At 34.0% G+C, this 14,931-nt stretch overlaps 1 protein-coding gene and 1 pseudogene across 1 annotated transcript; both read left to right on the top strand.

Annotated features, from left to right (window-relative positions):
* The first annotated feature begins 3,465 nt into the window (after positions 1-3,465).
* LOC112681493 lies at positions 3,466-7,428 on the top strand. The gene is made up of 3 exons (XM_025551746.1): positions 3,466-5,975; positions 6,291-6,324; positions 7,168-7,428. The coding sequence occupies exons 1-3, from the start codon at positions 3,466-3,468 to the stop codon at positions 7,426-7,428; spliced, it is 2,805 nt and encodes a 934-aa protein (XP_025407531.1).
* Positions 7,429-8,954: 1,526 nt separating this feature from the next.
* On the top strand, positions 8,955-13,807 carry LOC112681495 (annotated as a pseudogene).
* The last annotated feature ends 1,124 nt before the right edge of the window (positions 13,808-14,931 follow it).

Here is a 14,931-nt window from a genome sequence, read left to right as displayed (position 1 = left end):
GTATAATACACAAATTATACATTTATGTATAATACGTGCCAACCCTGGTATATTGTATACGATAATTTTAAATTAGTTTTAATTTTAAACAAACAAACCCAAAGTTGTTTTATTGCCATCCTCACGGCTTTGATAACTTATAGAATTATTTTGTCAATTTGAAGAATATATTATACTGTGCGTCTGTGACGTCCACTGTTTTACGCGACGCATTGCAGTTTTAATATTTTAGTTTGAAAGATGAGTTATGAACCAAAAAGTTGGATGTAGCAATATGGTAAACGTCAAGGTAATAGGGCTATTTGTAATTTATGTGATGATAATTCAAATAAAGAGTTTAGTTGTGCTGGTGGATGAACAGGATCATTCGGCAGACATTTAAAAGTAATACATAACGTATATTAATAAATAATAATAAAATTCATAATACAATAATTCTATTATTATTGTACAATTATTGCTATAAAGAAATTTAATATTTAATAATAGAGAAATCTCAACAGTTCGTGTTTAACAGCCGACCGTGCAACACGTGTGCTTATCGCATTGTACGTTTTATAGCTTTTCGATAGCACAATAATCACGTCGACATTTGGAAAGGTAATATGCTTTAATTAATACTTAGCCTATCTGCCCATATCTACGCCATGAATAGAAATCCAACGGGCATTTCGCCTAAAAATCCCACACATAATCGTTCAAATACATCTACTTCTAATATTTCTTACCCCACACTCATAACCAAAAATGTTTCCTCACCATCTACTAATTCAACATCATCTTATAAATCTTCATATAATACTACGTCGTCTCTTCAATCAAACAAAAACATAGTAGTGACAGGCACCGACCGTAATACTCGCTGCCCCACCACCTCAACGACTAATCATACTACACGCATCGCAATCAAGACTTCTCCTCTACCCACCACTCTAACCACACCGTCCAGCGATAACACGCTCATCGCAGACACTATCGTTCCTCACATAAATATAAATACATCCACTAATGACCAACCGATTAACTCCTCATTAAATACTACGAACAATAGTATAAATTTCGCATCTGCTGTCGCTATGGAAAAGACGCCTAGCCGCGAAAAAGCCTTAGTCTTCAATTCAATTGATGGTATACCTCAAAAAGAGTACATACTTGCAATTGGAAAAATTGTCTCCCCAAAAAATATTACATTTATTTCTAGAATTTCAAACAACCGCTTCTGTGTCTTCTTGTCCAGCAAACAAATACTTGATAATTTAATGCAAACAACACAATCAATAAATATCAACGACCAAAATATACCAATACGCAGATTATTAAATCCGGCCAAAAGAGTCATTATATCCAACGTATGCCCTTCTATACCCAACCAAGCAATTACCGACGCCCTAAAAAACATAGATATATTGCCCATATCTCAAATTAACCACCTCAAAGCTGGAATCAATATTGAAGGGTACGAGCATATAATGAGTTTCCGTAGACAAATATACCTCAAACACGAAGACATTCCCAAACTCCCAAACTCGTTATTAATTACACAAAATGAGTCACAATTTAGAATCTTTTTCACTGACGATAAAATTACTTGTTTTTTATGCAAAGCTACTGGCCATACTACAAACAATTGTAAAAATAACGTTGATGATAAATCAAAAAATATGCCCATACCATCTAGTCCAAACAAATTAAACAAACACGAAGACCCGCCTATAAACCATACCGAATTAATGGAAAATACACCCCCTCCCACAAGCCCATAGCTTGATACACCTTTTGAAAAAACCGAAACTGATTGGACCGAAGACACTGAAGAAAACAAATTTTTTTCTTCAACCCTAAATCATCCCAATGATACACTGTCATATACCCCCAATGAAACACATAAAAGAATGATGTCAGATTCATCGTCAACTAAACTCCTTGACTCCCCAAATATATTATTATCTTCATCCACTAACACTAAAAATGAAAAAACTATCAAGAAACCTAAAATACAATCCCGATCAAATTCTTCTAGCAGTCTGGATACAAACTTGGACGAAAATTTAAAACCTATTATCGAATACTTCACCACAAATGGCTCCTCACCAATCACTTACATACAATTTAAATACATCCTGGACAATTTCAACAACAAAGCAATAAATATCCACGCACTGATTGAAAACACAAACCCAGATATACCAACCGTAATGGACATAATCGAAAAAATTCGTCCAAACATAAAAGTCAAATCACTGAAATCACGACTAACAAAACTTTCAAATCTACTTTTTCAAACCCAACCTCTCAAATAAAGTTTAATCCAAATCTGAACACGCCCAATAAAACAAAACGAAAAATCACACAAACCTTAACTATATATTTTCTGTTATTGCTTACCATGGATAATATCATTCAATGGAATATAAACGGCTTAGCCAAACACAATATCGATATTCACCGATTAAAAGCCCTCCAACCAACCGCCCTCTGTTTACAAGAAACAAATTTACGACCTAATACCACCTTTACCATAAAAGGATACAAAGGATTTTTCAAAAATCGCCAAACACATCACCGTGCAAGCGGAGGAGTAGCAATTTTCGTCAACAATCTCATTGATAGCACCGAAATTCATATCCAATCTCCATTAGAAGTTATTGCTATCACTTTACACCTCAAAACTCCCTTATGTATTTGCAACATTTATTTACCTGATAGTACTAATCTTTTGCTTAATGATCTAAATGATATCATCAAACAATTACCCAAACCTTTTCTCTTTCTCGGCGACTTTAATAGCCGAAACCATATCTGGGGATCTAATCTTACTGATCCCAGAGGTAAAACCATGGAAAAATTCTTAGAAAATGATCAAATAACATTACTCAACACCGGGGAATACACACGCCACAATGCAGCCTACAACTCCTTCTCGGCCATTGATCTCACAATATCAAACAGTGCTTTCGCTCCTAAAACCGATTGGAAAGTCCTCACAGAATACAGCACCAGCGACCATTGGCCTATCTCCATAAAAATCCTTGACGAATCTCCTAAAATCCACCCACACTCCCGATGGTGCCTCAAAAATCCAAATTGGAACTTATACAGTGATATTATATCACAAAATCTTATTGAGAATCCAATTAATCTTCATCTCGCAACGAACCAAACTCAAATTAACTTGATCATTGACAAATTCTGCAACATTATATTAGAAGCCGCTAACAAGACTATTAGAAAAACAAATACACAACAAAAAAGAAAAAAAGTTCCCTGGTGGAATAAAGATTGTAATGACGCAATTAATTTATATAAACAAGCATTAAACAGATTCAAAAAAACCAAACTAATGGCTGACCATATAAACCTAAAAAAAAAACACGTGCCCAAGCTAGATTTATTACAAAAAAAAGTAAAACTGAATCGTGGCAAATTTACACCAACTCAATAAGCTCCAATACATCTCCAACTGAAATGTGGAATAAAATTAAATCCATCAAGGGCATAAATCACCAACCACTTCCTCCCAATCTACTTTCCAACAATAATGCACTCACACTTCCTTCAGATATAGCCGAAGCTTTCGCACTTCATTTCAAAAAAAATAGTGACTGCACTAATTATGACCCAGAATTCATAAATTTCAAAAATACTGTTGAAGATAATCTCAAAATTGAACTTGAAACCAATTTCCTCCAACACGACAACCACCTTAATGCGCCATTCAATCGAAATGAATTCTTCAATGCCTTATCTGGATGTAAAAGCAAAAGCCCCGGTCCTGACGAAATACCTTTTTCTTTTATACAAAACCTCCCCACAATAGGTCATGATCTCCTCCTCCAAATATATAATACCATTTGGGACAAAGGTATTTATCCTGACCAAAGGCATAATGCGATCATTATACCAATTCCTAAATCAAATAAAAACAAATTCAATATTATCAACTACAGACCTATTTCTCTTATTAATACGCTTGCAAAAACCATGGAAAAAATGGTCAATAAACGATTCATTTGGCATCTAGAAACATCCAACTTAATAACTAAGGAACAATGTGGTTTCCGCAAAAACCACTCGACTATTGACATACTCTCCACTCTCCATACTGATATCTGTAATGCGAAAAATCAAAAACAACACCTCATACTTATATCTTTAGACTTAGAAAAGGCCTATGATATGGTATGGCGAAATAGAGTCCTCAAAATCATCCAAAAAAGTGGCATTAATGGCAAAATGTTTCTATTCTTACAAAATTTCCTAAATGATCGCAAAATTCAAGTCAGAGCTCACGCAGAACTATCAAAAATTCACCAAACTGAAAACGGACTCCCTCAAGGATCTGTTATCAGTGTTACTATGTTTTTATTGGCCATCAACGACATTTTTAAAAATATTCCAAAACCCACAAAACACTTATTATTCGCCGATGTCTGTCACATTTACTGCAGCGGACAAAACATCATAACAACAGTAGAAATACTACAAAACTCACTTAATCTTCTCCAAGACTGGTCTCATAAAACCGGATTCAAATTTTCTGCTAGCAAAAGTCAATGTATTAGCTTTCACATTAGTCCTAATGCAAACATACAATTATATCTTAAAAATTCGCCGATACCCGTTTGTAAAACACTCCGCATACTTGGAATGATATTCGACAACAAACTTAAATGGACCCCACACATAAAAAGACTCAAAAGTACCTGCAAAATCAGAATGAACATTATTAAGTCACTTTCCCACCATACATGGGGAGCCAGCATGAAATCACTCAATATAGTTTATAAATCTCTTATATTATCCCAAATACATTATGGCTCTCAAATCTACATTACAGCCAAAGAAAATCTCTTAAAAATGTTAGACCCAATCCATAACGAGGGAATTCGTTTATCAACTGGAGCCTTCAGAACCAGCCCCACAAACAGCATTTTATGCCATGCTGGAGAACTTCCCCTCGATTTACTTAGAGAAAAAGAACTCTTAAACTATGGAATCAAAAGAAAAAGCACTCCTAATCACATAGGATTCAATAACTTCTTCAATAACAAAAGCACAAATAGAACGATCTCAATTAAAAACCTCTTACCATCAATACATAACATCTTCTTCCAACTGATCAACAAACTCAATATACGTACAGCTGTTAAAAACAAAATCATATACCCAAACCATCCCCCTTGGCTTTGGCAAATCAATATCAATACTGAGCTTCTACAACAAAGCAAACTCCACATAAATCCTAATATTATCACCTCAAAATTTCATGAAATTATCCAAGACAAATACCCGCTATTCACTAAAATATATACGGACGCATCCAAATCCACTCAAGGCGTTGACTTTGCAATCTCCCATAATAATATCACACTACTTCACAAGCTTCCGCCAGAAACTTGTATATTCTCAGCAGAAACCCAAGCCATTTATGAAGCAATCATATTTGCAAAGACGATCACATCAAACCACATCCTAATTTTAAGTGATTCACTCAGTGCCCTACTTGCTCTTAAAAATCCCTTACCTTCCAACGAATATTCTCAAAACATACAAAAAATATTAACCCCGACTTCAAACATCGAATTTATGTGGGTACCGTCCCACGTAGGCATAACCGGTAACGAAATTGCTGACAAGGCAGCTAACCTTGCAATTAGAATCATCCCTCATCCAACATGCTCCGACTTATCGACAAATGACATCAAATCATCCATCAAGCATAAAACTTACTCTAGATGGCAAAAGTTTTGGGATACAATTCCTCTCTCAAATAAACTCAAAACAATTAAGAAAGATATTAAAAAATGGACCCCACCCTACCATTTCAACAGACGACAGGAAGTTGTCATCACAAGATGCAAAATCGGACACTCACTCCTAACCCACTCATTTCTCCTCAACAAAAATCCACCACCCACTTGTGATGAATGCCAAACTGACCTTTCAATCCATCACATAATCCAAGAATGCACGAAGTACCTGGATATAAGAAACCACCTTAAAATACCGCCGACTATGGAAGAAGCACTAAATGAAAATAACATCACCAAAATCATTACATTCTTAACTAAAATAAATCTTATAAATAAATTGTAATTATGTAAAAATTTCTGTAAATACTAAGTCATATCTTTTTTTTGTTATTTTTACATTTAATGTACGGTAGGCTAATAACCTGTGATGTTGAAGCCTTATTTTCTAATAAAAAAAAAAAAAAAAAAAAAGAAATCTCAATTATTACAATACAAAAACATGGAGAATAAAATATACGGGTAATGTCGGGTATTTAGATACACGGATAATGACGGGTATTTAGCTACACAGGTAATGCGGGTGAACGGGTATTTACAAATACACGTGTATTTTATTTACACGGACCTTAATCCCGTTTCAGATAAGAACACGTGTACCTGTGTAATTCATTACACGTGTAATGGCGAGCACTATAGTGTGATCCACGAAAAGTAGGCCGCGGTCGTCACACGCCTACCGGCCGTTTTTAGTGAGACCAGGGGTTCTCCGTGTGGGAGTATTATTATTATTATTATTTTATTATAGTACAGATGGTTTTCTGGCGGTATTTCATCGCATTTTATAGTGTGTTTCACAACAAATGTCCCTCGATACTAACGCGCCAGGTGGCGATTTTTACTTAGACCAGGGGTTCACAATTTGGGCTAGGAAATAAAGGATGTGTGTGTTTTAAAATATGATGAGCAGCAGTTCCTCATTTTTTGTATCATTGTATTGTCAGGAATTCAGGACACTATTCAGGACAAATGTTTTTATTGTATATTCGTCATCCCTGTTGTATTGTGTAGTGTGTACTGGAGAGAACCGGTCCTGGTTCTGTACGGTTTGTCATTGACTGTCGTTCCTACGCGTTACTTGTACTCAGTGTTGTTTCCACGTGCGTTTGCTTATCGTCGTGAAAACCGTACCATGGTTTGCGTTATATTTCTTGTGTTCAACTTTGGTTTTGTGATTAACGCGGGTTTTAAAGTTGAATTTTTTTTGCCTTATTATTAGTTATATTGTACAATAGAAGTTTACAATTTTTTTTACAGTCAAATATTTTTAACAATACATATTTTTAAAATGGCATTCAATCAAGATATCCATTATCAAACGAAAAAAGTGATTTTCCATGTATACAATTATTTCAAGACGATAGCTGCTGATAAAAGTAAGCCAGAACTTTCAAATTTTTTTCAACAAACCCGTGATGTGACTGCTAAAGCATGTGGCGTAAGTCTCGCTTGTGTAAAAAAAGTTTGTTCTGAAGCGAAAAAGGAACTTGAAGTCGGACCATCTAACAAAATTGCTTTCAAATCACCTAGGAAAAGTTATAAACGTGTAAAAGTAATGAGTTCTCTTGACGATTTTGACAACGAAGTTGTCAGAAGAAATATACATAGTTTTTTATGATAAAGGTGAATTTCCGACGACCGCAAAAATATAAGTGGCATTGAAAGAAAAAATTAATTACCCTGGCTCAAAAATGTTAGTTAAACGTATTTTACACAATTTGAACTTCAAGTACAAAAAGTTTAATGATGGGCGTAAATTTCTGATGGAGAGAAATGATATTGTTGCTTGCCGGGTAAAATTTTTAAGAAAAATGTACGAATTGAGACAGAATAATGACACAAGGCTGGTAGTTTACCTGGACGAAACATGGGTAAACCAAAACCATACGAAAGGTTACATATGGCAAAATCCAGAAAATACCGAAGAACTCAAAGTACCAATTGGAAAGGGTGCTCGACTCATTGTATGCCACATTGGTTCACCTTCATTTGGATTTGTGAACAATTCGAAATTGGTCTTTCGATGTAAATCGGGTAGTACGAAAGACTACCATTCGCAAATGAACGCAGACATTTTTGAAAAATGGTTTGTTGAAATGTTGGCCAATTTAGAACAACCGTCTGTTGTGGTAATGGACAATGCTTCCTGCCATTCTGTGCTAGCCGAAGAGTATCCTAGAGCAAACGCGCGAAAGGCAGATATTCAAAAATGGCTTGAAAAAAAATTAATTTCATATTCACCGGTAGAAACATTGTGTGAACTATGTGAAAAAGTTAAAATGGCCATACCTCGAAGTAGGATAAATATAGCGGTTCTAAAACCTACTCCCTACTCCCTACTCCCTACTCCCTACTCCATACTCCCTACTCACCACTGATCGACCACGTAACCTATGTATATTTCCCCCCTCCATGCATATCGTGTACGTGGATCCCCCCCACTTTCGCCACCACCCAGTCACGTACGTGCGAGAAATTCGCCCTCATCATTATCACACATTATTGTTATCATATGTTATCATATATTATCTCATGTTATTAATCATTTTTTTTTTTTTTTAAATCTATGGAGGTCTATCCCAAAGTATGTAAGGCCGAATCTCCAGACCTACTCCTTACTGATCGACCACGTAACCTATGTATATTTCATCCCTCCATGCATATCGTGTACGTGAATGATCCACCCTCACTCCCACCACTTTCGCTGTCACCCGGTCGCGTACCACTACTGCAGACGCCGCTACCTACTTCACCACCAGCGACGCAGCGATCCCAGGAATATTAGCCGACCAATACTTAAAAAAATATATTAAAATGTGATCTTATGCTTATACATTTATAATTCATTCCTATTTTAACGCTCTGCTTAATGTGCCCAACTGGTCTCCAGAGTGTCGCAGACATTTAGTTAAAGATATTAAAATGCCTATTAGTGAATAGCACATTATAATTGTTTTTAGCCGCCAGGATGTCGCATTTTAACGATTTTGTTCTGAAAAATCTTAAATGCCATTAACTTATGGCATATTGATTAGCGTGATCGTGTTTGATTCGTTAAAATATACATTAAGCATGTACTAATACAAATCGATAACAACCTATACCTACAAGTGTCACTAGCCAGTCAGTAGATCTCCAGTCTTATGCTCTAGTAAACGTACAAGTATCACACCGTCTTTAAATATTTCCAAGTGTTTATTTTATTAGAAAAATCTTAGTTTTTTTTTTTTCCAAGTGTTTATTATAATTTTTTTCCCCTGTATTTCATATATACTTTATACATTTAATAATGTTTAAATGCGATCAGTGCATGTCTACCTTTATACGTAAAGACAATTTGGTTGTCCACCAAAATAAGCATAAGGGTGTACGTTTATCATGTACTATATGTACCAAATCATTCGTGAAGAAATCAAATCTCAATAGACATATAAAAAATGTCCATGGTATGTATATTATATTTTTTTACTATAAATTAAAACAAATAATTATTTATTTTTATAAATATATCTACAATAATTTATTTTTATTAGGTATTACTCGATATCATCCACCTCACAATAGTATTATAAAGTCTTCTCCACAAACCATGGTATCAAACACGCAGGCAGGACCTTCAAACCAGTATCAAACTATTCAAAATGTATGCAATCTATGGGATAACGATAATGTGTGTAAGGAGATACATATGGAATTTGAAAAAGAGGGCTTGAACGAAAATATACAAGGTTAGTTTTATTTTTATTATCACAGAAATAATATTAACTTAAGGATATAGGTAGAATATAGGCTTTTTTTTTTCTATTGTTTTAATAACATGTAAATGTTAGTTTTTAAAATTTAAATATTTTTATACAGTCTAAGCTATATTTTAATAACATGAACAGAGTATAAGTTAATCAGTTTCCAAAATGTATAGATTGTTATATAGTGTTAGCTTGATTTTAATACCATAGGATTATAAATTAGTGTAATGTTAATATCATCGATAGAGTATGAGATAATATATATATATATTTTTTTTTTTTTAAAGATTCTTATACGACTATAGTAAATGGTAAACGCATTTCCAACGTTAATTCTATTTCAGCTATTAAGGTGAAAAAAGTGCGTATGGAACTGGTTAGATCCCCAGGTCTTGTAGAAATTTTAACATCAGCAAACCGTAAAATCGTATGGTATTACGCAAAAAATAATGATAATGTTCAAAATTATAACATATTTATACACTCATTGAAATCCAATTTAATACATATACTGGAAACACATCTTAAGAAAAACGCCATTAAATTTAATTTAAAACTAGAGGCCACTTATAATATCCCGTGTGTGGAAAATTCCACAGAAAATCGTACATTCAAAACATCTGCAGTCGAGTTGTTTAGAGAGTCGGATATATCAGCACTTGTTGAGGAATCTTTTATAAAATTATTAACGGAAGAAGAGTCTTATTCGGAGAGAGGAAGTGGATTCACGCTAGAAGCTGTAGATGGATTGTTATTAGGGGTGTATAAATATACACCAATGTCTGCTTCATCTTATATAGCCTTACCAGACAGTATCGATAGAAAAAAGGGTACAATCAATCCACAAAATACTGATAAATATTGCTTCAAGTGGGTTATATTAGCTAAGCATGTAACGGAGGAACCGAAATGTCGTATTGGTGAAAATCATCGCAGACACGAGGGGAAATATATTTTCGATGGTATCTCATTTCCAACTCCATTATCTGATATAAAAATATTTGAAAACAATATTCCACTCGTCTCCATAAATATTTATGGTATTAAAAAGCATTTCCAACCACCGAAAAAGTTCCCAACATACGAGGTTTTCCCACTCCGAGTTGTAGATGAAGAAAAACGAGATCACTTTGATCTATTATTAGTGACGGAAAATGATAATACGCATTACATATATATATATCTAATGTTTCGAGACTCGTTCGGCCACAAAAAACTAGATATGAAAGCAAATTATTATTTTGTAAGCGATGTTTTACAAGTTTTGACAATATACCTCGAAAATATCAATTGAGTGGACAAGCTGCGTCAGAGGAACATAAACTGATATATGGATTACATAAACCGATATTACCAGTTATGCCGACAGAAGGGGATTTTATAAAGTTTGATGCGTGGAGGAACACACAACGACATCCCATCGTTATATATGCTGACTTCGAAGCACTTCTGTTGAAGACCGATGGTGAGAAGAAGGGGAAAAACACACAAATTATTCACAAACGCGAGCCTATGAGTTTCGGGCTTTTCGTCAAGCCGTCCAATGACGTTCCATTAAGTCTGCTTAAGGAATATGATATACCGACTAAAATGATTATTTATCGTGGTAGTGAGGAACGTGGTGATGTAGCGAAACGTTTCGTGGAGATGGTGACTGAAATATCTTTAAAGATAGAGAAATTGTTAAAAACAAACGTAAAGATAAATATGAGCGCACGTGATAGAGTGGATCACGAGCTTGCAACTCACTGTAATCTGTGTTGTATAAAATTTACACCACCTCGTGACACACAACATCGAAAAACGGCCAACCACTGTCACCTTTCCGGAAAATATCGTCAAGCTCTATGCAATATGTGTAACCAAAAACTTCAAACACCTGTTTTTGTTCCGTGTTTTCTACATAATTTCTCGAATTATGATGCTCATTTTATAGTGACAGAATTAAGATATGATACGCATAGTATTACGGTTATACCAAACAGTGAGGAGAAGTTTATTTCCTTTTCCAAATACGTATCAAATACGTTCACAATCAGATTCATAGACACTTATAGATTCATGGCTTCGAAACTTTCAAAGCTCGCTAAAAATTTGCTAACTCCTGACTTTTCTAAATTTTGCGAGACCGGGAAACATTTTTCTGCTGATGATATGATCCTTGTAACCCGTAAGGGTGTCTACCCTTATGAATATACGGACGCGTGGAATAAGCTTGATGAAAATGCGTTATCGGATAAAGCCGAATTCTACAGTATCCTGACCGAGTCGAATCTAGATGATAAAGAGTACGAGCACGCGACGAAAGTGTGGAGACATTTTGGATGTAAAACGATTGGTGAATACTCGGATCTATATTTAAAAATTGATGTATTGCTGCTGACAGACATTTTCGAAAATTTCCGCGATGTACGTATGAAGGCTTACAACTTAGATCCTGCATACTATTACACCACTCCAGGGTTTTCATTTGACTGTATGCTTAAATACACCTCAATGAAGCTGGAACTGCTGTCAGATTATGATATGTTGTTGATGTTTGAAAATGGTTAGTATTAGAAATTATTTTATTATTATTAAATAAACAAATTATCGAATTAAATTTTTTTACAGGTATACGAGGTGGGCTGGTGCAGGTTAGCATTATGCGTTATGCTAAAGCTAACAATGAGAAGGTACCCGATTATGATGATATGCAGTCACATTCGTGGCTGGTTTATCAGGATTGTAAGTATACATATATTTATTTTTCTCAAAAATATTATAATATGCTCTGTAATTATTTTTAGGTAACAATCTGTACGGCTGGGCGATGTCACAGTGCATGCCCTATGGTAACTTTAAATGGGTCAAACCGACGTTGGATGGGATCAACGATTTGAATGAGACTTCGCCCATAGGACGAATATACGAGGTAGATGTGTCTTATCCTGAACACCTACATGATAAGCATAATGACTTACCATTTCTCCCTCAAAACGGTATACCTATGGGATCGAAGGTAAAGAAACTGATGGCGACATTCGAGAAGAAAAACAATTATTTAATACACTATCGTAATATTCAGCAGGCTATAGCAAACAGATTGATAGTGGAAAAAGTAAATATATTTTTATTTTTTTAATTTATTTAACATTTATAACATTAATATATATTATAGGTACATAGAGTCGTGCAATTCGATCAATCTCCTTGGTTAGCCGATTATAATAATTTAAATACTGCGATGAGGAAGAACGCTACGAATGACTTTGAGAGAGATTTTTTCAAACTCATGAATAACGCTGTATTTGGTATGTTAATATATTGATAAACCTTTATAAACTTTAAACATTTATCTATTCGTGTAGGGAAAACAATGGAGAGCGTGAGAAAAAGAATACAAATGGAATTGGTAACCAATGACAGACGTTTACAATAACTTATAAATAAGAGCACCTTTAAACATTCTACAACGTATACCGAAAATGTGAACGCTGTAACATTAGAAAATAAGATTATTAAATTCAACAAACCTATATATATCGTTAAACATCAAATTTTGTCTTAGCACATTTTTATTTTACATATTTTTTATTTTTTCATTTCTATAGGTTTTTCAGTATCAGACATCAGCAAAACTTTAATGTATGACTACCACTATAACGTAAAGAAAAGACACTATGGAGATAATATTAAACTTATATACACTGATACAGGTGAATAAATATACATATAAAAACCAATATGTGAGTATAAAATTACTAATTAATACATATTATTATTATTTTAGATTCTCTTGTGTATCACATCAATACGAAAGATTTTTACGGAGACTTGACCATCAACCCTAATTTACTAGATCGAATGGATACGTCTGACCTGCCAAAGGACCATCCCTGCTATATAGACGATCGTAAAAAAATTCCCGGTCTTTTTTCCGACGAGATCAAGGGCGACATAATGACTGAGTTCTGTGCGTTGAGAGCTAAATCATACTCTTATATTTTGGCCGGAAAGGAAAAAATCAAAGCGAAGGGGATCAGGAAGCATGTCGTTGATAACCACATGACATTCAACGATCACAAAAAGTGTTTGTTCGGTGTGGACGAGAAGGATGTCAGTAGAGAGAATGTTTCCATACGATCGTTTAAACACAAGCTAATGACAATCAGAACAAATAAATTAACACTGAATAACTTTGATGATAAGAGAGTTATACTAGAAGATAAAATCCACACCTTAGCTCACGGCCACTATCGAATAGAGTAAGTTTTGTGACTAATTATAATTTTAAATTATTATACTTATAATATTTATAATTTTATAGGGACGAAGAGTTGGCTGATATGATGGCTGATACTGAATATTAGGATTTGTAAAAATACTTTGTATATATTCAAATAAATGTAATAAAATTTAGTTAGTTTTAATATATTTGTGTATATTCATGTAATCAATTCTATGTATATAAATAATATCACTTGCCTATAACCATGTATTGACAATTTTAGGATACCTAAGTTAGCGTGAAAAAAAAAAAAAAAAAAAACCAATGTTAAAATATTATTAAGTTTATTAAATACAATTACATTTTTAAGAATTATTTATAACCCATTTCCTTATAGCAAATACTTTATAAAATGTACATTGTTTAGGATTAAATTCCAAATGAAAAATACAAGGTAAAGTTTCGTCATCACATATTTGATCCAAACGAGGGCAGCCCAAGTCTTCAATGTTGATGAGTGCCACGTGAGGTATATACTCCACGAGAACTTGTTTTTTCTGTTCACCTTTGACGTAAATGCAGGTGAACTTTAATGAATTCAATATTCTTCCGACTTCTTCATACTCGATGTCACCGTATTATATTGATAGTTGATGATAATTACGTTCCAGCCACTTGTTGGTTTTACGACTTTTATTATCCTGCATAGATTTTGAATGTTTAAAAATCCAATGTTGAGTCGCCCAAGTTTCTGTGTCTACCACAGACATTTCTTTAATCATATAGCTGTCCCGACACGGCGTTGCCCGTGTATTAGTTGGTTTTTTGGCATTTTCGTAGGCCATGTATTAGTGTTATTATGTATGAGAAAATTTAAAAGTAATAGGTTAAGTATCTAAATGTTGAAATTAAGTACAAACCAACATATATATTTTCTGAATTTACATTTTATTCATCTTATATTAAATTATTGTTTGTAATCAGTGACCTACTTACAAAATATACTATATACATTAAAAACATACAAAAATAAATTAAATTATTAAAACTAAAAATTATCTAATTACTACTTTGTGTACAACATTCCTGGTTAACCTGTCTTTTGCTAACACGAAGAGATTTGATGGTTTTCCTACACGTGAGCAGGCAACATATAGCTGTCTAT

Source organism: Sipha flava, unplaced genomic scaffold (assembly GCF_003268045.1).
Source record: "Sipha flava isolate LNK unplaced genomic scaffold, YSA_version1 19205_pilon_pilon, whole genome shotgun sequence".
NCBI lineage: Eukaryota > Metazoa > Arthropoda > Insecta > Hemiptera > Aphididae > Sipha > Sipha flava.
This window is presented reverse-complemented; position numbering and strand designations above follow the sequence as displayed.